General features: G+C 26.3%; 1 protein-coding gene across 4 annotated transcripts; it reads left to right on the top strand.

Moving 5' to 3' along the window:
* Window positions 1-718: 718 nt before the first annotated feature.
* Window positions 719-26420, top strand: LOC126903043 (MLX-interacting protein). 4 transcript variants are annotated; one of them, XM_050680957.1, is made up of 15 exons: window positions 719-894; window positions 1099-1306; window positions 2489-2595; window positions 7145-7221; window positions 7334-7456; window positions 8417-8558; window positions 15142-15237; window positions 16466-17070; window positions 17200-17305; window positions 18667-18880; window positions 18990-19422; window positions 19490-19779; window positions 23102-23225; window positions 24405-24534; window positions 26101-26420. In XM_050680957.1, the coding sequence occupies exons 2-15, from the start codon at window positions 1104-1106 to the stop codon at window positions 26220-26222; spliced, it is 2772 nt and encodes a 923-aa protein (XP_050536914.1). In that variant the 5' UTR covers window positions 719-894; window positions 1099-1103; the 3' UTR covers window positions 26223-26420. The 4 variants fall into 4 exon arrangements, with proteins under 4 accessions (XP_050536914.1, XP_050536915.1, XP_050536917.1 ...); XM_050680960.1 differs by lacking the exon at window positions 719-894 and adding an exon at window positions 1399-1497 and having other exon boundaries at window positions 1175-1306; XM_050680959.1 differs by lacking the exon at window positions 719-894 and adding an exon at window positions 1399-1501 and having other exon boundaries at window positions 1175-1306.
* The last annotated feature ends 1057 nt before the right edge of the window (window positions 26421-27477 follow it).

The following is a 27477-nucleotide window of genomic DNA, read 5'->3' as shown; positions in this document are numbered from 1 at the left end:
AATTTATATGTAATTTTCATAACTTTTAGAGGCTGCAAATAATCAGGACCTAGGCGCCTTCTATAACCCCTAGATTGTACCAATGATTTTAATAATATTAAATTTCCTAACAATGTTTAAAAACTATTTGTAAATTATTTTAGTGAATAAAATTAACATATAAAATGAACATAAATCTTATTTATGTGAATACTATATTTAATTAGATGAGTTAATAGTTATTGGGTTTAATAGAAGTTTTTGCTACAAATTACATATTGTTTTTAAGTTGTTTATTCTAACTTGAATGTATTATTATTTTTATTGTCTACAATTTACAAAGCTGTTAACATTAATAGCTTTTTCGCACATGTTAATGTTAGTACTTTACTTAAAAATTTTAAGACACGCCATTAACAGAAAACAAAATGAAGTATTAGAATTGAGGAATTTGATATAAGTTGAAAAACGCCTTATATCATAAATTATTGTTAAAATAAATATGTGTTTACTATATGTAAAAAAGTGTTAATTTAGTTTGTCATTTTATATCAGTTTTCATAGGTTAAAAAATACATTATGAAGGTTCAAAGTTGCAATACAGTATGGAGCATTATACTTTGAGAAGAGTTCATTAGGATTTATTTTACTAATGTTATCTACTTCAATAAAAAAACAAAGGTGTATACGTGTTTGGTAGTACGTTATCTACGCGTGTAATTTAGACCGGGTGTTGCGTATATTATCAAGCAACGAAGTATGAAAGACTACGGCTATCTTACAATCATTAGTTTGATTTGGTGATAATTTAACTTGATGCAATGATTATATGGAATAAAACTAATCTAATAATCTTCTGAACTCATTTGAGTTTAAATACGTTATTATTTAGTACAGTTATGAAGAGTTTTTGAGGTACATTCTGGTTATGATATCGTTACAAATTGTATTTACTATGCGTCACACACGTGTCGTATGTATATAATCAATTTTATGTACATACATATTATGTACCTTGTATATATGTAACGATACGGTTATTCTAGCAGTGTCGTTTACGTGTTATAAATAAAATTTCATTTTTCGTTTGTGTGCGTCATTACTCACATGTCATTACAGTCGCAATGCTTTCTCAACCAAATTCCAAATCTGTCCCAGAGACCATTCATTCTGGTCAATTTATGGTGTCGAATTTTGAAGCAGAAGCCCAGGATGATGATTATCAAGTAGCCGTTCCAGTGTCTGAAGAAATATTGACACAAGCGGATGTTAACAATTCTAAAACTATGTTAAATAATCTTTTCCAATGTATGTCTTTTGCATACAAGTAAGTATTTATTTTATTTATGTAAGTTTAACTAGGTTTTAAATGACTCTTTGTGAAAGCCTTTTTGTTAACATTCCCTTTCTTGCTTATAGATCACTATTTGATGTTGACAATCACTTAGGGTAAATTTATGGTGTACTCATCCTAAAATAAAATTAATTGATACTAGTTTGTTGAAAGAATTAAAGATAGTAGGTATAACAATAGAAAAAATTATTTAATATTCCATTTTTTTAATGATATCTTATTAAATTCTTAATAAAAGTCCTAGATTTACTTTTATTTAAGATTTGTTAGTTCAGTTAAGATAAGGCTTAAGTGTTGGTATTATTATCTGTTTATGTGTATATTATCTAGTGCACTAATTTTCTACTAGTTCAACTAATAAACCGGTTAAAAGTTCCTGAACTAGATAAAAATTTAGGCATTATCCTAAAATATTAAAAGAATCTTTTAAGTTTTTATTATTAATAAAATTATATCAGAAATATTAATTGTTAAAATTTCTTATAGTTAAAAATGTATTTTCTACATTAAAATACTTTAACTCTATGTAAAATCTGCACACTAGACTATTTTTGAAATTAACATTTCAGAAATAGTATTAAAAAATTCAAAATTATTATATGGAGAGAATTTTTTTTATATAATTTTTTAAAATCTAACTGTTTACCGGAAAGTTTGTAACATTGGAATATATTATATCTAAATGATATTTTCTTATCAATTTTTGACAATGTTCTGGAAGAGTTTTGTATTTCTAAGTTAAAATTAAAGTAAAAAAGCTAATTATTTACTTAAAGATCAAAAAAGCCTTATTTCCACAATAAATAAAATAGGAATAGTTTAGTGTAATAATAACAAAATTCAGAATAGTTGTTGTCTTAAGCAATACATTTTTTTGTTTATTAGTATTTATTTATTGGCATATTAAGTTACCAAAATTAGGGGCCAAGTCTAACCAGCTCTTGAAAAAATTATTACTCTCGTTACATTTGTGACTTTTTCAAATAATTGTTTAAATTTTGTCCCTAATTTTTCAAAAGTCAACTTGATAAGCTTTATTAACACATAAGTTTTTAAATTAATGCTATTGAAATTTGAACTTTTTAAAATTAGTTATTTCTATAATAAATGGTTTAATGAAATTTTTCTTATTAGTTATTATTTATTTTTTTGTAGACAGAAGCTAACTTCACCAAAATGGAATCCTTTTAAAGGGGTTCGCTTAAGATGGAAAGATAAAATACGATTAAACAACTTAATATGGAGATGTTGGCACATGCAATGTAAGTTCTTTTATGAAATAAAAAGTTCTAAAAAATAAATACATGTTTGAATGAAATAATACTTCAAATAAAATTCTATGATAAATAAATTAGTAAATTAGTGTAATCTTGGTTAATATTACAAAAATAAAGGAAAGAGATAGTTCTATAAAATTAAAAAATGTAGATACTAATTTCGACCAGGTTGTATTTAAAATTGATGAAATATATTATATTTCATCGATTTTTATATTATAAACTAATAAAAACAGCAAAATAATTATTGTAACTTAAAGAATAAAAAAAAAAATGTAATAAAGTGAAATTATGGTAAAAACTGACATATGCACATAATTAAATTTTAATTGTTTACAATAATCTAGGCCAGCATTTCTTTAACTGTGATCTGTGAAACTTTATTAAAAGTATTCCAAAGAAACCTAACTTTTTTAAACAATGATAATTATTATTAACTTAATAATGTATTACTATCATTTATAATAATATCACTTAATGAAACATTTTTAATCTTCAAAGATAAAAATATACATTTTTAAACAAATTTTTAGTACTAATTCCAAATCTGCAGTTAGATTTTTCTGTCATTTCTAGATAGAAATATAGTTTTATAGGGTAGTTTTAGAAGTAATTACTAGTTATTAATTCGTTCTTAAAATCTACAAAATTTAAAATTTGTGTTATTTTAACCTTTATTTTTTAACAATTAAATCTAAAAATTTGAGTATTTTTATTTAAATACTAAAATAGTTTTCAAAATTAATTGTTAAGATATCTAAAAAAATAATTTATTATGACAAATGTCCAAGAAAATAGCAATTTTAACAATATGTTGTATTTTTCATAAAAATTTGTTGTTAAAAATAGTTCATATATCAATATAATAATAAAATTTTTGAAATTCTTATAAAAAATTATGTTCAATAATGTTAATTTAAAAATTGACACAAAAGAAAGTCAGGGTAAAACTCTTTTTTATAAATGTATGCAGAAATTAACTTTAAACAACTAGAAAAATATGATATTTCGTATTGAAAATTTCCACAAATCATATTAAACATATCATAGATCAAAATTAATAATAATTAATAGTAATTATAATCTTCCTAATTTTTTTTGGAACAATAACATGGGCTTTGCAATTCATCTCCATCACAATTCCAATATTTGTGCGTTTCTTAAACTTTCTCTCTCCACAGTATTTATCATTCAAATAATTAATTAAATTATCATGGTTCTCTCTTAGACCTAGTTTTTATTTACTGTAGTACTATTTCTATAAATTTTGCTCCTAAATTTGCATCCCTCTTGATTTCTATCATACTGTGTTTTCATTTTCTATAAGCCAAGTCTCTTCCCCTTATTATCTACTACATCTTACTACATCATTTTTTAATCTTGAAAAAGCTAACCATCATTTTATAATTAAATTTTTAAACTCATATAATTGGGAATTAACGTTCCATTATAATTATTTTGACGATTGTATTTCAACTTTCATTGATGCATTGCACTCAACCATTATTTATTTTGTTACTCAAGTTTTGTACGCTCTTCTTCTTTTCCTTCCTGGTTTATCTATGAACTAATGGAACATTGTTTGCAAAAAACACAAGCTCATGCACAATGTAAATCATATCTTTCTCTATCTGATTATTGCTCTTACTCTTTACTTTATGCCAAATGCAAATTCTTATCTAAAAAATGTTACTGGGATTTTGTACTAAATCTACTTCCCTTTCAAATTATCGATCTTTTTAGTGATTTATATGCCAAACTCGTGCCTCCCTTTCTCTGCCTATTAATGTAACTTATGATAGATACTCTAGTACCTGTGCTGCTGATGCCTCCAATTTATTTGCTAAATATTTCTCTTCTATTTACTCCCATTCTTTTAATTCTATTCCAAAACCTACTCTATTCAACCTTTCAACTTCCCTTCTAATATTAATTTCTCATTAGATGATTATAGTAATATTCTTTACTTGCTTTGTAATAATAAATCAGTATGCCCTGATAGAATCCAAGGTCATTTTTTATCTGAATTGAGGGACATTGAATTGCATGGCCTCTTTTTGTTATTTAATAAATTCCTCAAATCTGGCATATTTCCTTCCTTATTTAAATTAAATTCCACTACCCTTATTCTTAAAGCCGGTAACACTCATAATGTAACAAACTATGGTCCAATAAGTATCCTGCCCCATCTGCCAAAATATCTTGAAACTTTAGTACTAAATCATATTTTTTATTCTCTTAACCACATTTTGGTTGATGAATAATAACATGGTTTTCTACCAGGTCATTCTACAACCACATGTAATTTAGTTTTTTCTTCCTATATTTATGACTCTTTTTTCCCAACATTGTCAAATAGATGTAATTTATACAGACTACTAAAGTATATAATATGATTGATCACTCTATATTAATAAATATTCTTGATTGTCTTGGTATTAGTAATCACCTCCTATTTAGGCTACTTTCCTATCTAACTACTCAATATGTTTCTGTCCATGGTTCCAAGTCTTCAACTTTTCCCCTTCATCAGGTGTCCCTAAGGAGCTATACTATCTGCCTTTCTTTTTGCTCTATTAGTTAATTTCGCCTCTTCTATTTTTCTCATTCAATGCTGCTTATATTTACTGATATGAAAATTTTCATGCACATCAAAACAATTTCCAATTGTCAATTATTGTCCAAGATAACCTATGTCTTCTTATAGTTTGTGACAACTCTTTAGGACTCTCATATATAATTTTAAATATAATCAAGTGTTCATCCATGTCCTTTTATCATCTGTGCTCTCTTATAACTTTTACTTATTCCACAAATGGTATCCCTATTAAACAATTTGGTGGCACAATTTGTGATTTTTATTTCATTCTTGCTAGTAATCTTTCTCCTACTACATAATCCAAGAACAATGCTGTAATGCACTTCTTGAATTTGTTAACTAAACTTCCCAAAATTTTAAACTTGTTTTACCGCTTAAAGCTCTCTATTGCTCTTTTGTTTATCATATCCTTGAGTATAGTTCTATACTCTGGGATCCAATGACCACTAATGCAAAAGTGACAATCAAAAGAGTTCAGAGAAAGTTTAGAGCTTACGTTCTCACAGGTATATCCCCTTTGCTCTCCTCATGACTTTTCTCAGTCTTCAAAAATTTGTATTAATTGTATGTCTGATAGTTGACATGAGATTAATCTTAAANGAGTATAGTTCTATACTCTGGGATCCAATGACCACTAATGCAAAAGTGACAATCAAAAGAGTTCAGAGAAAGTTTAGAGCTTATGTTCTCACAGGTATATCCCCTTTGCTCTCCTCATGACTTTTCTCAGTCTTCAAAAATTTGGTATTAATTGTATGTCTGATTGTTGACATGAGATTAATCTTAATTTTATTTCCTCTCTCTTACTATGATGAGATTAATGTTGATTCTCTTGAATTGCATTCCTGTACATGTTTTAAAGTCACTCTATGTTCTACATGTTTGTCTGTCTTTTTCATTATTCCACATTACTCCAATTTTAGCTTCAATGTGAAGGTATTAATTTTACTATGTGTTTTTCTTTTTTTTTTTAGATGCATTATGTCTTTACCTATCATTTGGTATATTTTTTTTATAAATCTGACCCTTTACCTGCCCACAGGGGGGAATTTAAAATGACAATTTTTTTAACTTAAATTTTGAAAGTGTTCCAGATACTCTGACACTTTTATACATATCTTAAATTAAAGATAATGTAATATACTTTATTATGGAAAAAAGAAATTTGACCTCTGGACTTGTCTTCACGGTGAAAATAGTTACCGAATACTATTTTTGTATGAGAATTCTCTATTTTATATTTTTAACTTTATAATGCTATAACTTATTGAAAAGTGTATGGGTCAACACAATTTTTTATGAGAAATAATATTTTTTAATAATTCCTTTTTCATTTGACATACTTTATTTTATCAGGATACAAATAAGAAAATAGGAGATCATGTAGCTTTTAGAATAATCCATCAATTTTTTAAATTAAACACTATCTACAGATTTGCAACAATGTGTTTTTTTTATAGTGTTTTTAATCACTGTCAGATATCATTATACTTGACCCAACTATGCCACATCCCCACTGTGCTGGGTTTTTTTCTAATTCTCCCTTGATCTGTTTTATGTGCACTGCAAATGCAGACCCCTCATTTAGTTTTTAGTAATACTTATTAGCTATTTTGTTTATTTTATTTTTCTATTATGTAAATATTATAATATAACTGTATACCAGCTATGTATCTTATATCTTGGACTTGTCCCATATATATATATATATATTATTCCTTTGTTGATCAGTGTATTTTACAATAGTAAATAATTAAAAATTTTATTCAACCATTTGAATTTTGTTATATCAAAAATGATGAAACATTGCTCTAAGAAATTGTGAATTTTAGTGTATTATTAATTTTGTATTATTTTATTAATTACAATAAGTTTTATGTGTTTTTTTTTGTTAAAAATTTAATAAAAAAATTCATGTTTTTTTTATGTATGAAGTTATAAAGAAAAATAATTTCATGGTTTGTCAATTTGCATCACCTGTTGAAGTAGTAGATATTCATAAGCAACCTGAGGTATATAATACTTAATAAATTAAGATCTTTTATCTTTTTATCTTCATCATATTTTAATATTTCTTAAAATATTAATTATAAATTATACTTATGTAATTGTTTTCCTCTTTAGGCAGTTGTTCTAGAGGGAAAATATTGGAAAAGAAAGCTTAATGCTGTAACTGCAGAGTATAAAAAGTGGAGATTATTTTATAGAAGTCTACTGCAAAATGGCTTTAAAGAAAGACAAAAATTGGTAGTTATCTTTTATCTATTTTTGTTGTTAAAATATTGGAATAGGTTAATAAAGATAATTATAGTTTTTCTGTTAAGTTATTTAGCCATTGCGACATTGAGAATTTTTACATATGTTAAATATTATTAAATTAAATACAATTTTATTATTAATACAACTACAATTTGAATCTTTAGTACTTTTTTATGTATTAAAAACTTTAATAGATTTTTTTATTATTTAAAATTAAATATTTCTATTTTAATTGAACTTGAATTATAATGCATAAACCTATAAATTTTTCTAATTGTAAACATGTCTGTATTTTTTGCTGACATTTGAATTCATTTTTAGAGTTCTTTTGTCCACATGTGCCTCTTTAGACTAATCCGTAGAATTAACCATCAAACATTTTTACATTTGGTTGCTTAATGCTGTTTATTATTTTATAATTACTATAGAACAGAAACCTCAATTAGTTAGTTAGTGCTGATGTTCAATTCCATCGCTCTGGTATAAATATATTTTCCTATACTTATAAAAATGAGTATAATTATAAAAGGACACTTTTATTTAAACAATTTTTATTATACCATAAATACAAGGTTAATATTGTATACATGTGGGTTTCTTCAAAAACTTAAAATAATATCTCACTGACACTTGAATATTTGTTGTTTATATGATAATATCTATTTATTTTAATGCTAAAAAACAATTTTTTATATAATATAAATTTGTATGTAAGTTATTAAGAGTTAAACAGTCATACTCAAATTCTCTCAAGTTTTAAATATTCAATAAATATCAATTAATTTAAAAAACAAACTTAAAATAAATTAAAAATAACCTAAAATGAAATTTATTAAAATAAGAATACTTAATATAAATATACATAAATAGAAAAAGAGTGTAAATGAATAATATTTTTAAAAATTAATTTGAAATTATCATTTAATTTTGAATTTTCTTATTTTCAAGTTAAATGAATTCTTAGCTTGGCAGCAGGATAATAATGGAGACACAAGAATAGATGATGATTATTTGAATTTTATTAGTGATACATTGTTTTCAACAGTTGTTTCCAATCAACGAATTTTCGAATTTCCTAATACTAGAGATGGTAAGCATTATATTAGTTATATTTATTTATTTTTATTCTACTGAATAGATTATTCTATATGTCAATGTTAAGATAAGCATATCAAATAATAGCTTGGCGTGTGCTCAAGTATTAAACAAGAATTAAACACTTTATAGTACTCTAGATAAATAAAGTTTTTCTTTTATTCTATCTCTATTTTTATTAATAATACAATTTAATGCTAGGATGTTTAAAAAATGTAATGGCTTAGTATAAATATTTATTATAAATCATTTCAATAGTGAGTTAAACTTTGTACTTCAAAAAAATTGCTATTGAATCATTTAAAAATAAAATTCTAAGAAAAATTTTGTCGCAAATGTTTAAAAGTATATTAGTGTATTTTATAAATGTGTGAGTATGTTTTTAAAAGTCATAGTGTTATTAATGAAACAATAACAAATATTTTGTTTTATGTTACATATAGATATTTTTTTTATTTTTAACTATTTCTAAATTAAATTTACAGTATTACACTAAAATGATTTTAAATTATTAATATTTTATCTCAAATAACATATATATAAAACATATATATATATAAAACATGTTCATTTATGTTTCAAACATTTATTTTTATAAGCTCTCTTAAACTATTAAATGAACAGTACTTATTGGTATACCATTAATAAAATCTTTTAATGTTGTGAAATCGGTCAAATTAAAACTATATTTTAACTTTGAAGACGTATATTTTGTAACATAATAACATTAAAAGAACCCATTTATTTCCTATGTGAAGTTAGGAATCAGTGTGTTTATTGATTTAATTATAAAATGAATAAACAAGTGTTTTGACTAAACAATTTATTTGAATGAACTAAAAAGTATAAATTTTTATACTTTTTTATACAGTTTATATTGACGATACACATTGAGCAAGGTTTAAGATTACAAGAAAATTCGTAGAAACAAAAGAGACTTTAAGATTTAAAAATCTAGCAGTAGTTAACATCACTATTATAAAACGCTTTGATGATGAAAATGAGTGCAAAGAAAATTAAACACTATACTTTACAAAGATATTTATAATTTTAAACTAATTGAAATAATAAAACAAGATAACAAATAATAAAATGATTTTTGTTGTCTAGAATTTAGATGAATTCCATAAGGAATTCTGATGCTGTCCTGAATCTGGCTTGAGATTTTTTCCATCCCATCTAGTTTTTGAAACAACTATTTATCAGTAGTTGAGCAATAATTAAATTGTTAAAAAAAAATGAAAATTTTTTTTAACTTTTCTGATAATATTTGATGATGTTAGAAAAAAGGTTCTTCTAAATTTCGAACTTAGACAGTCAAGTCCTACTGTTTTTATAGACTTAAATTTGTATTTGATAGACATTTTTCAAGAAAAAAATGAACTTTTACTTTAACTATTTTTTGGTTAATTTCATAGTTATAAGATTGATATAAATAAATAGGTAATTTTGCAAGGACTTTAAATTTTGACTACAATGCAAAGCTAAAAAAAATTGGGTTTTTTGATGGTGTGCATTAGTTTGTCTATTCATGAAAACACTTGGTTCTTTATGGACCAATTTTAATGATCAATACGTCAAAAGAACTCAATTTTAGTCTAGTTAAAAGTATTGTTGCCAAAAACTGGAAAAACTTCAATTTTAGAAATTTATAAAAATATTTCAAAACTACGATTCTGTTAAAAATAGTATTTTCAAAATCAATGGTCCTAATGAAATTTTAATAAAGGATACTAGTAACAATAAATTTTCTTATGTTATGCTTCTTGTAAAAATTCAATGAAAAACCCAGGTACAGAAAAGGTTTAAAAGAGACCATCTAAAATTTGTTAAAATTGTTATTATACTCAATTTTTGATAATGTTCCAAATGACTGCATTTTTCAAACCTATATCAAATTTAAGCTTGTTAACAGTACTTTTTACTTTTAAAAATCAATCAGGTGTCAAAATTGTGTAAGACTCACAAAGCCCCAGTTACGTATTAATTAATTAACTACATTAATATATATATGGCTGTATAATGAAATAATGTTTAACGCCTATATTAATGATGGTGGCTGTATAATCGAGCTAACAATTGTGGTTGATTAGTAACTTTTAATGTTAAAATGTCCCAGTATACTCAAAACATCCATTTTATTCACTACAATAGTGTGATGAAAACTTAATGCAAGGAAAGAAAACTGATGAAGAAAAAAACAAATAAAAAATTTATTTCACGACTTGTGTTATATTAGTAATCGGTCACTAAAGTCATTAATTACGCAATTTTTGGTTAATATTATAATAGTTATTTGGATAATCCTTGGATTAAAATGAAAATTTCAGTGTTAACAATTAAAACAAGTATCTTTATTTCAACATACTTTTTCTGAAAATATGATCATTAATAAAAGTACTGTGGGGGCTTAAAAATTATATTAACATTTTTGTTCTTTCAATTTTTGAGTGTTCTACATAACCTCTACCTTCTTCAAACTAAATTTGAACTATTTATAATTAATTACAAGTTGATATTATTGTTTGTAATTTTATAATTTCTATTAATGTGCATTAAACATTAAAAAAAAAATACAAAGCTATCACTTCGTCACTTTTTGTAGCATTTTTGGGACTATATCACTTTTTTACTATTTTTTTTTAAATAAACTAATCACTTACTTTATGATAAGTTAAGTTTTTTTTATATTCATAAAATATTACCATTGAAAATAGATCAAAACCTTTTATGCTTTATAAATAATACTACCGCAATGATTGAATGTTTTCAAGTAATATAATTCTACTATAAATTTACTGGGCTTTCTCAATATAATTTTGTAATAAATTCTGATGTTTCTTATAATTATATAAGGTGCGTCTGTTGTCGCACCTTGTGTTGCCTATACACTTAATTCAAGGGTTTTTCTACTTTGCACGACCCTATCAAGTTGATAGAGTAAAACCTGTTTTTTATAAAATTATCAGGTGCGAATTCATTGAAGGTGGTGTGGGCGCCCGCTTCCTTATTAGCTATTTCATTGTATTTACTTATTTTAGCTTTTATTTTTTATTGTTCATAAATTGATTTTATATCTTCTTCTTTTTCCTCGCTTTAACCCCAACTACTTGCGGTCGGCCACTCATATCCTAAACTTCCACCGGCACTTAATCCTGTGTCTTACATCTTCGTCAATACCAACGCTATTTTACACAACTGATACTAAATACTTAAAACTTTCCATCTCTCCTTTCACGTCCTCGCCTATTGCCCTTGATCTCCTTATTTCATGTACCTCGTGTTTTCTTTAGTCAAACTCGTACTCTATATACTTTATCTTATACCTAGTTATTCTTAAACCCTTTTTTTCAAGAGCTGATCTTCACACCTCTAGCCTTTGATTAATTTCCTTCCTATTTTCTCTCATTAACACTATATTGTGAGCGAATAACATGCACCACGGCACCTTTCCTTGTATTTCTCTAGTAATTTCATCTATCACTATTGAAAATAAGTAAAGGCTTGGAGCAAAACCTTGATGCACTCTTACTCTTACCCGAAAACCTTCTGTTACTCTTCCTACGCTTTTTACCCTGGTATAAATTCCCACTTTAAAACCCCTCTCTTGGTACTCCATACGCTTTCTCCAAATCTATAAATGCCATACACAGCTTTTTCTTCTTTTCCCTAAATTTTTCTATTAGTTGTCTCACACAAAATAATGGCTCCATTGTTGACTTACCAGGCATAATTCAATCTGATTTTTAGATACCGATGTCTCATTTCTTATTCTCTTATCTATTACTTTTTTCAAATTTTCTTACTATGACGCATAAGCTTTATGCCTCTATAATTTCCACACCCCTGTATGTCTCCTTTATCTATAAATATCAGCACCATAATACTATTCCTCCATTCACTTGGAATTTTCTTTTTAATAAGATTTTGTTTAAATGTTCCTTCAACCACCTTATGCCAATACTGCCTAATATTTTCCATACTACTACTATCGCGCTAATCCCATCAGTGTCAGCGCAAAGTTTTGCGGGGCCCGGGGCAATTTAGTCGTGGGGGCCGGGGCAGGTGCCCCGCTTACTCCGGCACTGAATCCCATAGAAGAAAAGGTGTCGGGACAATTTTTTTTTTTGAACTATTTATCGTAAGCTTTAATTTGACATATATTTAATACTCGGAGTATTTCCGAAATATTTTCAAAAGTTAAGTTGAAAAAGTTCTACTTTTTACTCATATTAGTAGGGTTAGTATTATTTTATATAATATTTTTTCTTCGAGATATTATTTTAAGTACAACAATAGTTTCAACGCTATAATATTAAAAAAAAAATATAGACTGTTTGTCTAGTTGTTCGAGGTACTCAATTTGGAAGTGGCTGAATCGATTAGGTAATTATACAAAGACTGAAAATAATATTTTCTTATAGTTTAACATTATGGTTAAAATACATAATAAATTTCAAAATTTTTGTTGATTTGGTTTTGTGTGTCAGTGAGCGTTTTTGTGGAGTACGGTTAAAATTTTAAAAAATTCCATGATGAGGAGCTGCAATAATTTTACCATAGTCACGTGACCCCTAATATTTTCGTTAAAGTTTTTTTTTGAAAATCAAAGCACGCTAAGTAATTTTCCCAAAAGTATTTTCCTTCTTATATTTATTATATAATAAAATAGACCATAAATATATCTGGAGTAAAAATACAGCACAGTGGAGTCAAATTGTAGATGAAAATAGGAAAAATTGAAATCATAAAACTTCGTTGCATAAAGAAAGTTTGGTGAATTTTTTTTTGAAAAAATATATTTTTTAACGGAAATAGTAACTGAGCGTTTATTAATATATCTGCACCGAAAAATGTTGTAGAGAATACTTAATGACATTATAATTGGTAAATTGAACCAAAATAAAGTTATTTATATTCCTGCAACCAATTATTTATTGAAGACAGGTTTTTTAAATCAAAGTATTAGGATGAAGTCTTTTATGAATTAAAAAGATAAAACGGTTTTGGCAATTGTTTTAAATTCAAACTCCCTAACTTGTATTATATAAAATTAGATCCAATATTATGTGTTTAAAGGACACAGTAATTCTGAAACATATTCAAAGTTATGCTGAATATGTTTGTACGTATAATTTGTCATGATAAGACCCCCTAATTAAGGAAAAATGTTCAGATTTAAAAAAATAAAATTTATGACAAGAAAGGAAAATACCCAAGGGCTGAGTCTCCTATTAAAATGTTTTTATGATTCATTATTTTTCAACAAAATTATAGCAAGAGCAATACATATTATATAAGTTATATATTTATAAAAGGTTATGTGGTCTTTTAATAAGTGAGCAAAAAAAAATTATCAGAGTTTCTCATAATTCTTTTTTTTGTTCACACTGTCGTTCTCAATCTACTCTTTGTCAATGTTTTTACAACCCTTGATCCCCTTTTCCGGATACTGTATTATAAATATTACCTCTTATTTTTATTTGTTTATGGTATATATTATTTGAATAGGAGAATGATCAATTATATATATATAAATGTAAAGTTTTTCAGTTTAAATCATGATAGTGTTGTATAATTAGAGAATGTTTACTTGTTTAATTGCTCTATCGGCGCAATGTACAGTGTTCCAAATAGTATTTGAAAACCAATTAAAAATGTTTATCATAAACTTATTGATTAGATAAAATGAAACTTCACTCCTTTGCAATATTGTTTTTACTACTTACTATTAGCGCTATAATCATATCAACTATTATTACTAAGTAAATGTATTTATAAGAACGTTTTTAATGTTTCTAAATCCTATGTATGAGTTCAATGTAAGAACAGAACAAGTTTTCTGTAATCATCAAATTCAAAGTCCCTACGTGCTTATAGAAGCGATATGAAATGTTATTTTATTATCTAAACTATGATTTTTTTAAAAATAAATTCATCAATTTATTATTGACATAATTTTTAAATAGACTGGTTTTGATTAAAATTATAATTGTTTTTATGGTAGTTACACGATTAGCTTAATTTTTCTGTAAAAGAAAAAAACTAATGTCTTGTGTTCTGCAAAACGGATTGTTATTGTTATTCTTATTTTGTGTTCAATTTGTTGATAATAAAAACTTATGGTAAGAAGTTACCTACACTTTAACATTTTTATGAGACTTCAATTATTGATAAGCATACGCGTTTTAATGAGAAAATAATATCAAAATGTTTTGTCCCAAATTAATACGGTATTCTCTTTGATAAGATTAGTTAAATGTGGCTTTTTTTAAAGAGGGCCTCTAACACTAGTAAATCCATATCAGCTAACCAGTATTTTATAATCGTATCGAGTGTAATTTACACGCCCAGAATGTTGTATTCAATAAATGATGTATCACTTTTTCATTATACTTACATTACTATTACCAAAAAATAAATAAAAATTTGTGAAATTTCTTCATGGCGTGGTAAAGTAATTTAACGTTAACTAAAAGATTGGTTTATAATTTTAATTTAGATATTTTTCTAAATGAGGGATCCAAATTATGTGTGTTTTAACAAATTGAAACATTTTTTTCATTTATATTTTACAGATAAATCTACAAAAATAGCTGATTTTATACAACCTAGTTTGGGACAATTGCAGCCTAATTTAGATGAATTCATGGACACTATTGAACCGTTACAAGGTATTTAAATTTTTTATTTAACTGTAAACAAATATGGTTTTTTTTTGGTCGAAAATTATTAAATTTTTCGTTTTTGAAATCAAGTTTTGGTGTATTCACGTTATTCATAATTCAAATTCAAAATTTTCTAGAAACAGTTAGGTAAAAAAAATTGTTTTATGTGTAATATACAATAAAATTATAAAGAAATTATTCTTAGGTAAAATTATAAGGTATAGATTATTCACAGCTAGTAGGCATACTGAATATATAATAAATTATTTAAATCCCTTGTACTTAAAATAAATAAATATTCTAAACTTTAATTTATTATTCAATGTATTTTAATCAATAATGATTTTGCAAGAATAAAGAACTAAGAATGATTGTCTTTTATTAAATAAATAATTTTTTTTTAGCTTAAACTACTTTTCTTAGTTTTACAATTTTTTAATTTAACTGAATTTTTTAAAATTCAAAATTAATAAGTTCTATTGATTAAATTGCCAAAATTAATATTTATATTAGTTGTGTTATTAACTTTTATATTAAAATATTTACTATAAAAATTCAAAAAATTTAAACAATTTTGCATACTTTTGATTTTTTTTCTCTGTTGTTAATTAAATTCATAAATTAATTATTTTTAAATATATCTCTATTTTTATCTTATGATATTATTATTATAGAAAAAATAATTTCAACTCACAAATAAAATAATGTTTAGAATAAAACCCAACCTTTAAATGATTATACCCTTTCTTAACATGTAGATTGATAATTAAAGTAAAAAATTGAAAATTTCTGTTTTGAGTCAAACTAAAAAACCAAATTAAAAATTATTGACATTTGTGGAAATATGTTTTTTATAAAGTTATATATAAAATATTGCTGAACAAGTTTTTAGATATACATTGTTATATAAAATTAAATGAATTTGTTTGTGTTCAAAAATAGTATTTTAAGTAATTAATTATTATTTATTTATTTTTTGTAATTATTTATCTTCTGTAGATAAACCATTGACATTGAAACACTATTATTATCTAACAATAATTTTCATCTTCTTTTTGTGGAGTTTATTTTGTAAAAATTTAAGTTTTTCTATTATTATTACAAAATTAAAAATAAAGTACAATTTTGCCATTAAAAATCCATTATTACAAAATTCATTATAATTTTAATAGAAATTAAAAATTTAATTAAATTAATTAAAATTTTATTATTAACTTTGTTACATTTTGCGTAGATCTTTTTAGTCCGCCAAAATTACCAGCTGTACCAGAAGAATGTCAAATGCCTTCAGAATCATCCAACAGTATGTACAATCAATCATATGGAGAAGTCAATTCATGTTATCCAACAAATCAGCATTCATTAACTTTACACTCAGAACTAAATCAACTGAAAATGTCTAATAATCGTCCAGAAAATTCAGACCCCTCTTGTCCATTACATGCTAGTAATTATTCATCTGGTGAAAATTTTCAATCAAATTTTTCAACAACATTGTACCACCAGTCATCAACTTCTGAATACCAAAACTCAAATAATTCATACAACAATATTTCTACAACTAATACACAAACTCAACATAATGATTTGCAGTTACCTATTCCATCTTCATCGTATCCTATATTTGATTATAATGCATCAAACATGGAACATGGTTCAGTTATAAATTCAAATACTTACCATCAATCTCAAAACATATCTACTTCTAATAATTCTGTAATGGATTTTACAAATGATTCATCTAGTAATGATTACAAAAATAGAACACCACAGGTTCAAGCATATAGCAAATTTCCTCCTATACTTAGAAGTTCACAAGATAATTTTGTCACTCCAAAAGTAAAATATTTTTATGATTTATAATTTTTATTTGAATCTAATTATATTTTTACAATAGATTATTACTTTTTTTTGACTGAAATTACAAATCTACAACTGATTTATTAATTACTTAATATGTGTTCACAGATTCGTCAAAGACCTCGCGGTAGACAAGCACAATCAAAACAAAAGGTCATATCTTCAAATGATAATGGTCAAAGTGTTTTGTTGGCACAATTGCTTAATAATAACAGTGAGTCATGTTTTTATTAATGTTAGTAAATATTTTTCAAAAATCAAAAAAGTATCTAGTTCAAATATAAAACAATGTTTTTATAAAAATGAAGTTGACCCAAACATGTTTTCATACCATTAGTCAAGATTTTATTAACATGATTTACTTCTTCTTTAAATTTGAGTTTTTTAATTTTTTTTTATTTTGTATCTAATTCACACATTCACAATATTTTATAAAAGTCAACAAAGGGAAGAAGTAAATATAAAATGTGTAAAAAAGTAATAAAATGAAACATGTAAATTAAAAATTTGATAATGCTTATTAATGCACATTTCTTCATTCGTATTATGAATTAAATATTTATTTTAAGAAACTTATGATGCAAGTAGGTGTATTGAAAATTTTGTAGGGAGCTTTACCCTTATTGTACAATACTGTATAGTGCTAATTATAAAAGGCATTAAGGGGGCATTAGATTAGTAAATTAGTTATTCTAAAAAAAATATGTAACACAAAAAATAAGCATTATTATATTTTATTTGAGGACAATTTTAAAAGATCTAAATACTTTTTTGAATTATACAGTGACTAACAATAAATTTTACGCAAATTTTTGAACTTTTCTTTTAAAAATCTTAAATTTTAGGAATGATCTAAGTATTGGCAATCATATATAATATGGATTAAATTTATATCTAGAACCCTAAACTATTTAAGGTATGACATTTGGGGTTATTGTAGGATTATTACATTTTCATTTTATAGCTCTGATTATGTAGATATTAAGAATACATATCTATATGTATTTATATTCCTTTAGTTGCTATTAATGCCAACTATTATTGTAGTCTAAAAGCTACATAATATAATAAGCAGGGCTTCTAAGTTTGTATGCTGAAATATTGTAATTATGTATTAAAATAATGTCTTAACTTATGTATAGTTGATAAAAATCATTTAATTTTTTTGAAATTACAAGAAGCATCCATTCATATTTGTATTTAATAAACTTTATTCCTTAAAATTACTATTATTATTCTAATTAAAAATTGAAAGCAAGAAAAAATTTTTCAGATTTTATATTATTGATAACATAATTGTAAAATTAACTTATAACTCATTTAGCATGATTTGTTTGGTAACAAAAAAGAAAACATTATATTATATGAATTAGAAGTTCTGATTTATGAGGATAGTTACTGATGATTATTGTTTTTTTAAGCTTAATATGCTTGTTGTTCTGCTTGATTTATTGTATTGATGTATTGGGCAATTTGGAATATTTCTTATAAATATAGTTTTTATTTGTCTACAGATTGATGGTTTAATTAATTATATGTTTTATAAATTACACTTTTTTACACTTTTTTATCCAGATAACAATGTTTTTGCATCATCGAACACAAATGAATTGCCCAACAGTATGAATAAATTTCGTAATAATAGTGGATCTTATCAATCATACCAACAGGTACAACAAATACCTTACCAATTAATTCAAAGAAGAGCAAGAACTCCTGATCATGTTTTAACATCTTATACTGATCATTTTGTTTATCGTAAACCAAGTCCTGTTTTTATGAATCAGAGGTAATATATTAAAAACAAATGTATATGATGTCAATTTTTTTCTTGTAATAGTACAAAAATTTTAATTTATTTGAAACTTTTTAAAAATTATTATATATATATTTTTTAGTGATTGTAACATGTATAATTTAACTCCCAATACCCGTGGTCTTCTTGATGCAGTTGGTACACCTGGAGGTATACATCAGTTGCCTCAAATTCAACCACGGTTTGATATACCCCATAATAATCATTCTCATGGATACTCAACTTACAGGCATCCTCAAAATCAAGAATATAATAATCACACTGTTCTTAACAAAACACCACCGACTAACAATCAACCTTCTCCACCAACAAACTATACTCAACCAATAATAACTCCAAGTCCTCAAACTCATTCTTTATCTCCATCATCTATAACATGTAATTCTGATATATGTCAAAAAACTCGTTCCTCTAATCAATCTAATGAATCAATTAATTTGTCCCAAAGGAGTGATACTTCAATTACTATCCCGCCACATGCTATGATTCCAGGACCATCTCGTACTCCATATAAGGTAATATAACATACTAGTTGATTTTAGGTCAAAAACATTGCTTTGTTTTTCAACTAAATAATATTAGTGTGAACTGCTCATGAGCTTAAGGCATAGGTCAAAATGTGTTCAGGAACATAGGAGAGTTTGTCACATTAATGCTGAACAAAAACGACGATGTAACATCAAAAATGGATTTGATATGCTTAACATGTTAATACCACAAATTAATCAAAATCCCAATGCTAAAATGAGTAAGGCTGCTATGTTACAAAAAGGTGCAGATTACATTCTCCAATTGAGATCAGAAAGAGCACGTCTGTATGATGAGAGACAAAATTTGCAACAACAAGTTGAATCTCTAAATTTAGCTATAAGGTAAATGGTAATATAAAATGGTGTATCAAATAAACTATTCTTAGATAAATTTTATTCAAAGCTTCAAAATGATAGTTTAATAAGATACCATAAAATATATTAATATATTGTTCTTCTTCTTGGGTTTATTGGGCCTTTAAGACCATCCCGTCTCACTTCCAGCCTTCTCTGTCCACTGCCAAATCTCTCCAATTGGACACACCTCCCATCTGTTCAACATCCTTTTTTACAACATCTTCCCAGCGCATTCTTTTGTCTTCCCAAAGGTCTTTTACCTACAGGATTTTGTTCAATCACTGCATGTAGAAGTGGATTTTGGTTCCTCCAAGCATGGCCGGCCCATTGTAGTCTTCTTTCTCTGATAATCTTCAATATATTTGGACCACTATATAGTGTTTCTAGTTCTATATTCTTTTTTTGTCTCCACTCCCCAGTTATTTTGTCCTTGACTGGGCCATATATTTTCCGTAATACTTTTCTTTCAAAGGTAATAAATCTCTGTTCGTCCATTTTTCTATGTGGCCATGTTTCTGATCCATATAATATAACTGGTTGTATCAGGGACGTATATAATTGTTCTTTCATTCTTTGCGATATTGCTCTTGAATGTAGTATCTTAGTGAGTCCAAAGTAACATTTATTCCCAGCTTGAATTCTCGCTGCTACCTCGTTTGCTATATTATTTTTTTCAGTCAAAATAGTACCGAGGTATTTGAACTGTTGTACTCTTTTAAATTCGTAGTGATCTATTTTTATGGACTGACAAAATGGTAGCTCTCGTCTACTCAAGATCATATACTCCGTTTTTTGTTCGTTTACGTATAGTCCTAATTTTAATGCTGCTTTATACAATCTACTAAATAATATCTTCAATCTATCTTCAGATTCTTCCATCAACACTATATCATCCGCATAAGCAAGTATACCTATCGCCTTGTCTTGTAGTCTAATACCTTCATGAGGTTCAATTTTCATTTCCCTAATTACTCTCTAAAACCACGTTGAACAGAATCGGCGATAATGAATCGCCTTGTCTTAGTCCTGAATTCACTCTAACCGGGTCAGTTATTGAATTTCCCACTTGAACCCTTACCAAGGTCTCCATTACACTGATCGATATTAGATTGACCAGTTTTTGTGGGAAATGAAATTCTTTCATAATATTCAGTAGACTGTCTCTATGAATACTATCATATGCTTTTTTAAAGTCCACGAAAAGTGTATGTATTTCTTTATCAAACTCTCATTTTTTTTGAAACAATTGCCTAATTCTGAACATCTGGTCTGTCGTTGATCTACCAGCTCTAAACCATCCTTGATAGTTTCCTATTATTTGTTCTGCTTTTTCTTTAATTCTGTCTAAGACACAATTCGAGAATATTTTTTTATATGATACATAATATTTTATTTTATATAAGGATATTCCCCGGTAATTGTTGCAATCCTGTCTATCACCTTTTTTGTGAATTGGGCATACCACCGCCACCTTCCAATCCTCTGGAAGTTTTTCTGTTGTCCACACCCTGCTAATGACTTGCCAGATCCATCGTATTGCATCTTTTCCTCCATATTTTAAGAGTTCCGTTTGATCACAATCCTCTCCTGGGGATTTGTGATTTTTTAATCTTTGTACTTGTACTTCAGTTTCCTCAAGTGAGGGGTGTGGGCATTCTTGTGTATTTATGTTCCTAATATTAAAGAGAAATTTTTCGGTTGGTTCCTCACAGTTTAGTAGATGGTCAAAATACTTTCTCCATTTTTCAGCTATTTCTTTCTCTGTAGTTATTAACATTCCATCATCATCCTTAAGAAACCGTTCCTTCTTTTTAAAATCTCCTTTTAAATCTTTCACTCTCTTATACATATCGCGGGTCCTATTTAACCTAAAGTCCTGTTCTGCATCTTGCATAATATTTTGGATATACTTTCTTTTTTCACATCTTATTATATTGTGAGCATCTTTCCTCCGTCTGCTAAATTCTGTAGCACTCTCTTCATTATTAGTATCTTTCAACCATTCTTCCCGGGCTCTCTTTCTCCTTTGTACTGCGTCTTCACAAATTTTATTGAACCATGGTTTCTTTCTCTTTTTTTCTTATCCCTAAGGTTATTTTTGCGGTTTATTGTACAGCCCCACACATCATTCACATCGTCTGTATTTATTATTTGTTGTTCTTTAAGATTTTCGCTGATTTTTTTGCTGTAATTTTTATATATGTCAACGTCTTCTAACTTCTCAATATCATACCTCTCTATTGTATTTAATTTGTGCATGCTTTGCTTCTTGAATTTTACTCTTATCCAGATCCCTAACAGAAGATGGTCGGAGTTTGCGTCAGCGCCTCGTAATGTTCTCATATTAGTTATACCATTTTTAAACCTTTTGTTGACCAGTACATGGTCAATCTGGTTCTTGTGCCTCCCATCCGGTGACACCCAAGTATATTTGTATATATCTTTGCGTTGGAACATTGTGCTTTTAATTATTAAACCTTTTCCTAATGCAAAATTTGCTTGTCTTGAACCATTATCATTCGAGTGTTCATGGAGGCTGTGTATTCCTGCCACGTCATAGTATATCCTTTCCTTTCCTATTTTAGCATTTAGGTCACAAATTTAGGTTACAATTTTTATATTTCCCACCGTTGTATCAAATATCTCCTCAAGTGTATTGTAAAACTCTTCCTTTTCTTCCTCATCTTTATCCTCCGTTGGCGCATGTACATTGATTAACACTGTATGAAGGTCTTTATCCTTCAGGGTTAATGTCGAGATTCTCGGGTTTACATCTTTGAACTCTTTAATCATATGTAGAATCGATTCATGTACAGCAAAACCAGTCCCTAGTTTGTGCCCTCGTTAGCTTCTTCAATTTATGATTGTTGTTTGTGACATTTTTGTTGTTCCTGCATCATCCAATCTCNTTGTGACATTTTTGTTGTTCCTGCATCCTCCAATCTCATCTCTTGTAACGCCACACACTTCATTTTGTATCTCTCCACTTCACCTACTAATTCCGCTGCTGCTCCAGGTTTGTATAGTGTTCGTATATTCCAAGTACCACATTTTAAATCCGATATCCAATTTCCAGTCGTTTTTTCCAATCTAGTCCGAGGCTTGTTGTTGTTCGAATCCTGAACATGAAGTTTTTACAGTATAGGTTATCGGCCTGTAGCTAACCTATCTAAAGATAGGTGTCAAAGTTATCTTTCGATAACCCTAACAACTAGGGTACGCGGGGTCGTCACACCCGTAGACTTAATAAAGTCTCCCTTGCGGGAATATACTGTTACTATTAATATATTAATATATTGTTACTTAGCAATTGTCAAGCAATGTTACCAGCAACAGGAGCTCCATTTTCAAGGCAACGAACTACAAAGATGAAAGAAATGTTTGATGAATATGTCATAAAACGAACACAGGAAAATTGGAAATTTTATATTGTATCCTTTGTGTAAAATATTAATACTCAATTCAAAACAATGTATATCTAATGAGATGGGTTAAATTTTATTCATAATATTTTTGATATTTTTTGTAAAAAGAGTTTTTTATTTATTATTCTATGATATAATCATTATTTAGCCATTTTCATAATTCATGGATGTATTCAGAAACTTAGAAGTATATGTGTGTGTAGTTTGTAATAGGTTCAAATAACAACGCGTTTAACTAACCGTATTCTCTCGGCTTCTACTGCCACTACGGCTGCTGTATTATGATAAATAATACATTCATCAGTACATAATAATATATAAATTTTATAATATAATTTTACAGATAATAAAAGTACTTATCCATTCATAAAATTGTTTGTGTATAGACACCATACATTTGTGAAAAAATCATTATCTAAAATGCACGTAACTAATGTGATCAAAATATACGGCGACTTATAGTGATATTTTACAAAATCGTCTATAGTTCAATGTTTCTAAAAATTTTAATTGTAAAGATTAAAAATAACAAGTAAAATGTCAAAATTTAATTTATATATATTTAAAAAATTCTGTGAGATCAGAAGCACTTAAACAAATTTATAATAAAAAAATTTTAACTACACTCTATAACACTTAAATATAAATTAGTCAATTTACAAAACATTCATTCATAAGTTATGATGGAGATCATCATAACTATTATAATTGTTATTTTTATCATATTTATCTTAAACATCTTGACTGAAGAGCTATGCTTTTGATAGAGAAGATGAGAAAACCTATAAAGCCTAGTAGTAGAATCAATCTCTGGTACTTACAAACAGAGGCTTTACTTAGCTCAAATGGGAATGCTTTATGCCTTAGTCTTTGTCATTATAAAAAGGTTTAGACTGCCTAAGCATTTGTAAAATGACAAAGACTACCATAAATTATTTTAGTCAATAGCCTTCAATCAAAGCTTATTGTTTATCTTATTCCCCAATAAGAGTATTTTAATAACCTACAATCCCCATTGTAGGTTATTAAAATCACTCAAAAGTGTATGATCTGACATCTGCTTTAGTGTTTCAGAATATATACATTATCTAATTAAGGATAAAATGTATAAAATAAAAATTAAGTGTAATCCTTAAATCAATTCAATAAGAATATTATAAATAATCCTTATAAATATTTATTTAGCTTAGTTTAATAGCTGAGCCTTTATTAAATTCATTCAATTCTAGTGTATCAACAACTAATTATGAGGAGATGTACCGTACCACATTTCAATGGGTGGAACAACATTGTACCCTTGGTGATCTCAGGCCAAGTAAGAAGTCTTAGAATATACAATTATTTGAATTTTATAAATTAGTTTTTTTTTAAAAGTATTGATTATTTTAAATATATAAAATATAATAAAAATTATGGACAATATAATTTGTTACTTTAATGGCAATACCTAATAACTACATTTTTAGAATGACTGTTTTGGTAAAAAAATTTCTGCAATTATCTTGCAGTTATTTTGTTAATAATTTTTTTTTATGAAAGAACTCATATTCTCTCCAAACTATGATTATAAATTACATTTTATTACTTTATATAATTGCAAAGAGTATTTTAATGTAATAAATAAAACATTTTATGAACAAAAGCTTATAAATAAATAAATTGCAAATAACATTATAATAAATTGTTTGTCGCTTCTGAAAAATGTATTGACATTAAGATATAAAATTTTGGATAAATTTTTGATTTGATTGAATCATTTATTTCTTGTAACCAAAAATAGATATCAAAACCAAATATGATATCCTAATAATGTGTTTAAAAAAAAATAATTAATACTTTTTGAAAATAAATTTTATTTGCTAATATTTTTTGAAATTTTTAAAAAAAAATAGTGTATAAGAAGTAAAAATTACCATTAAATAAAAATGTTTTTATCTTTTTAAACAAGGAATTATTTTATTTAGATACTTTAGTTTATAATTTTTGTATAATTTACAAAATCTTATATTTGTAAGTTAATATTTTAGTCTTATTACTATTTCTTTATTATGATCATAAAAATCATTGCAAATTAGCTATTCACTGTCTTCTTTTCCGCTTCAGTTTTTGTGAAATCTCTGCTTTAATGAAAATGTATCTTAAATATTTGTATTTATGATAAGTAAACCATTATTGAGGGTGATTCTTTTAAGGTTAGCCACTCAGTTTTTCTTAAAATAAAAATTATGTTAAGAAAATTATTTTTTTTATTTTCTAGTTTCATATAAATATCTCATCTACCTTGATAGTTCGGTCTTCTATACCTTTAAATTCTAATTAAAACTAAACTTTTTCTTTTCAAAATCTAAATTTATTATATTTTTTTTCAAATTGTTGGTTTTAGTACTGGTACAAAAATTACTATCAACCAGTAATTTTCTTAAATAGATAATTTTGTATTTTATAAACTAGTTAAAGATGTATGTTCCCATTTGAAAAAATTAATTTGACACCCATAGAAGGCATAAGGGATGACACATAAAAAATATTTTGTAAAAGATAAATGAAGATACATATGTAGGTAACAAAAGATGAGTTGATCTAACGAGCTATTCATCACTCTTTATGTCAATCGCTCTTAATTTATGTTAGACAAATTACAGTCACTAGAATAACTATGATTATGCTAACTAGATAAATCAAACAGTCTTATGTTTACAATTTATTTTTTTTAGTTGACACCCTTATAAGGTATAAGGAATGAATTAAAAATGTAATTAACATGATTAATATTTTCTCACCACATTTATTATTTAAAAAAAAATGGCGAGGCTCACGCTGAAAGAAATACCATGTATGAATGTTTAAAAATGTTCATTAAAAATACATTTAAATATTCTAGTTGCCTTAAATGCATTACGGAATTTATGTACGTCAACTGAAATACTGTCGGATCCTTCTAGTTTACCCGAAGAGATTAAAAATATTATACAAAATAGTCATAAGCAAGGAACTAGAAATTAGAACGATTATTTTATCAATTTTATTAAATAAGAATTATTATTATTATGTGCCATTTGTTTTTTGTTTTGTTATTGTTATTTTTTTTGTTTATTAATCGTGTTATTTTTCATTATTTAAATTGTATGGATTTTCGTGTTAACTTATTTTTATTTGATTGTTGTGACTAAATAGCTAAGAATTAAAAAAATTATGAGATAAGTATTGTTGATTTTTTACCAAAAAACTGTTTTAAATGTATGCATCACACGACTAAGGATTTATTGGTGGTTTTATCTATAAAGTTAGACATTAATTAATATTTTTATATATTTAAAGGGAAATTTTTATTTTAGAAAAATAATATAAATAAAACCCAGCACAGTGGGGACGTAGCATAGTTGTGTTCAGTATAGATTTAATCTGACAGTGATTTTAAAAATCATTTAATTGAAACCATAGTAATTATTTCTAATTAACATTTGGTGTTTAAAAAGATTCTACAATTGAAATATGTAGAACTGAATTAATTTTAACGATTTACTTAAACTAAAAAAACCAATCAAAAAGTTGTTAAAAAAAATTTACAATAGAGCGTTTTATATAATTTGATTATAATTGTAAAAATCTATTATTAAATTCAAGTCAAACTAAAAATAATTTATTTTGGAAATGATTTATATAACAACATGATGTTACAAAAAAATGTGAAATATTAATGTACACGCATAAATAGAGTTAAAAACCCAGCACAGGGGGGTCGCGGCACAGTTTTGACGTGGCATAGTTGGAATCAAGTATAATGATATCTGACAGTGTTTAAAAAAACGCTTCCATGCAAATCTTTAGATAGCGTTTAATTTTAAAAAATTGGAGGATTATTCCAAAAGCTACATGATCTGTTATTTCCTTATTAATATCCTGATAAAATAAAGTATGTCGAATGAAAAAGGGATTATTAAAAAATATTATTTCTCATAAAAAAATTATGTTAATCCATACACTTTTCAATAAGTTATAGCATTATAAAGTTAAAAATAAAATTGAGAATTTTCACACAAAAATAGCATTCGGAAGCAATTTTCACCACGAAGACAAGTCCAGAGGTCAAATTTTTTTTTTCCATAATAAAGTGCATTACATTAGCTTTAATTTAAGATATATATAAAAGTGTCAGACCTTCCGGAACACTTTCACAAGTTAAGTTGAAAAAGTTAATTTTTATGAAAAAGTTGTCATTTTAAATCCCCCCTCTGTGGGGTGATAAAGGGTTAAATTT

This window comes from Daktulosphaira vitifoliae, unplaced genomic scaffold (assembly GCF_025091365.1).
Source record: "Daktulosphaira vitifoliae isolate Bord-2020 unplaced genomic scaffold, ASM2509136v1 Scaffold_3, whole genome shotgun sequence".
Taxonomy (NCBI): domain Eukaryota; kingdom Metazoa; phylum Arthropoda; class Insecta; order Hemiptera; family Phylloxeridae; genus Daktulosphaira; species Daktulosphaira vitifoliae.
The sequence above is the reverse complement of the archived record's forward strand: the minus strand, read 5'-3'. Positions and strand labels throughout refer to the sequence as shown.

What these genes read in the sequence shown, in the direction of transcription:
- LOC126903043 (XM_050680957.1), top strand. Translation starts at nt 1,104, where the DNA reads ATGCTTTCTCAACCAAATTCCAAATCTGTCCCAGAGACCATTCATTCT. An exon ending in ATTTCCTAATACTAGAGATG is followed by an intron (nt 8,559 to 15,141) that starts GTAAGCATTATA and finishes TATATTTTACAG; the next exon opens with ATAAATCTACAAAAATAGCT. An exon ending in CCTTGGTGATCTCAGGCCAA is followed by an intron (nt 24,535 to 26,100) that starts GTAAGAAGTCTT and finishes TAAATATTCTAG; the next exon opens with TTGCCTTAAATGCATTACGG.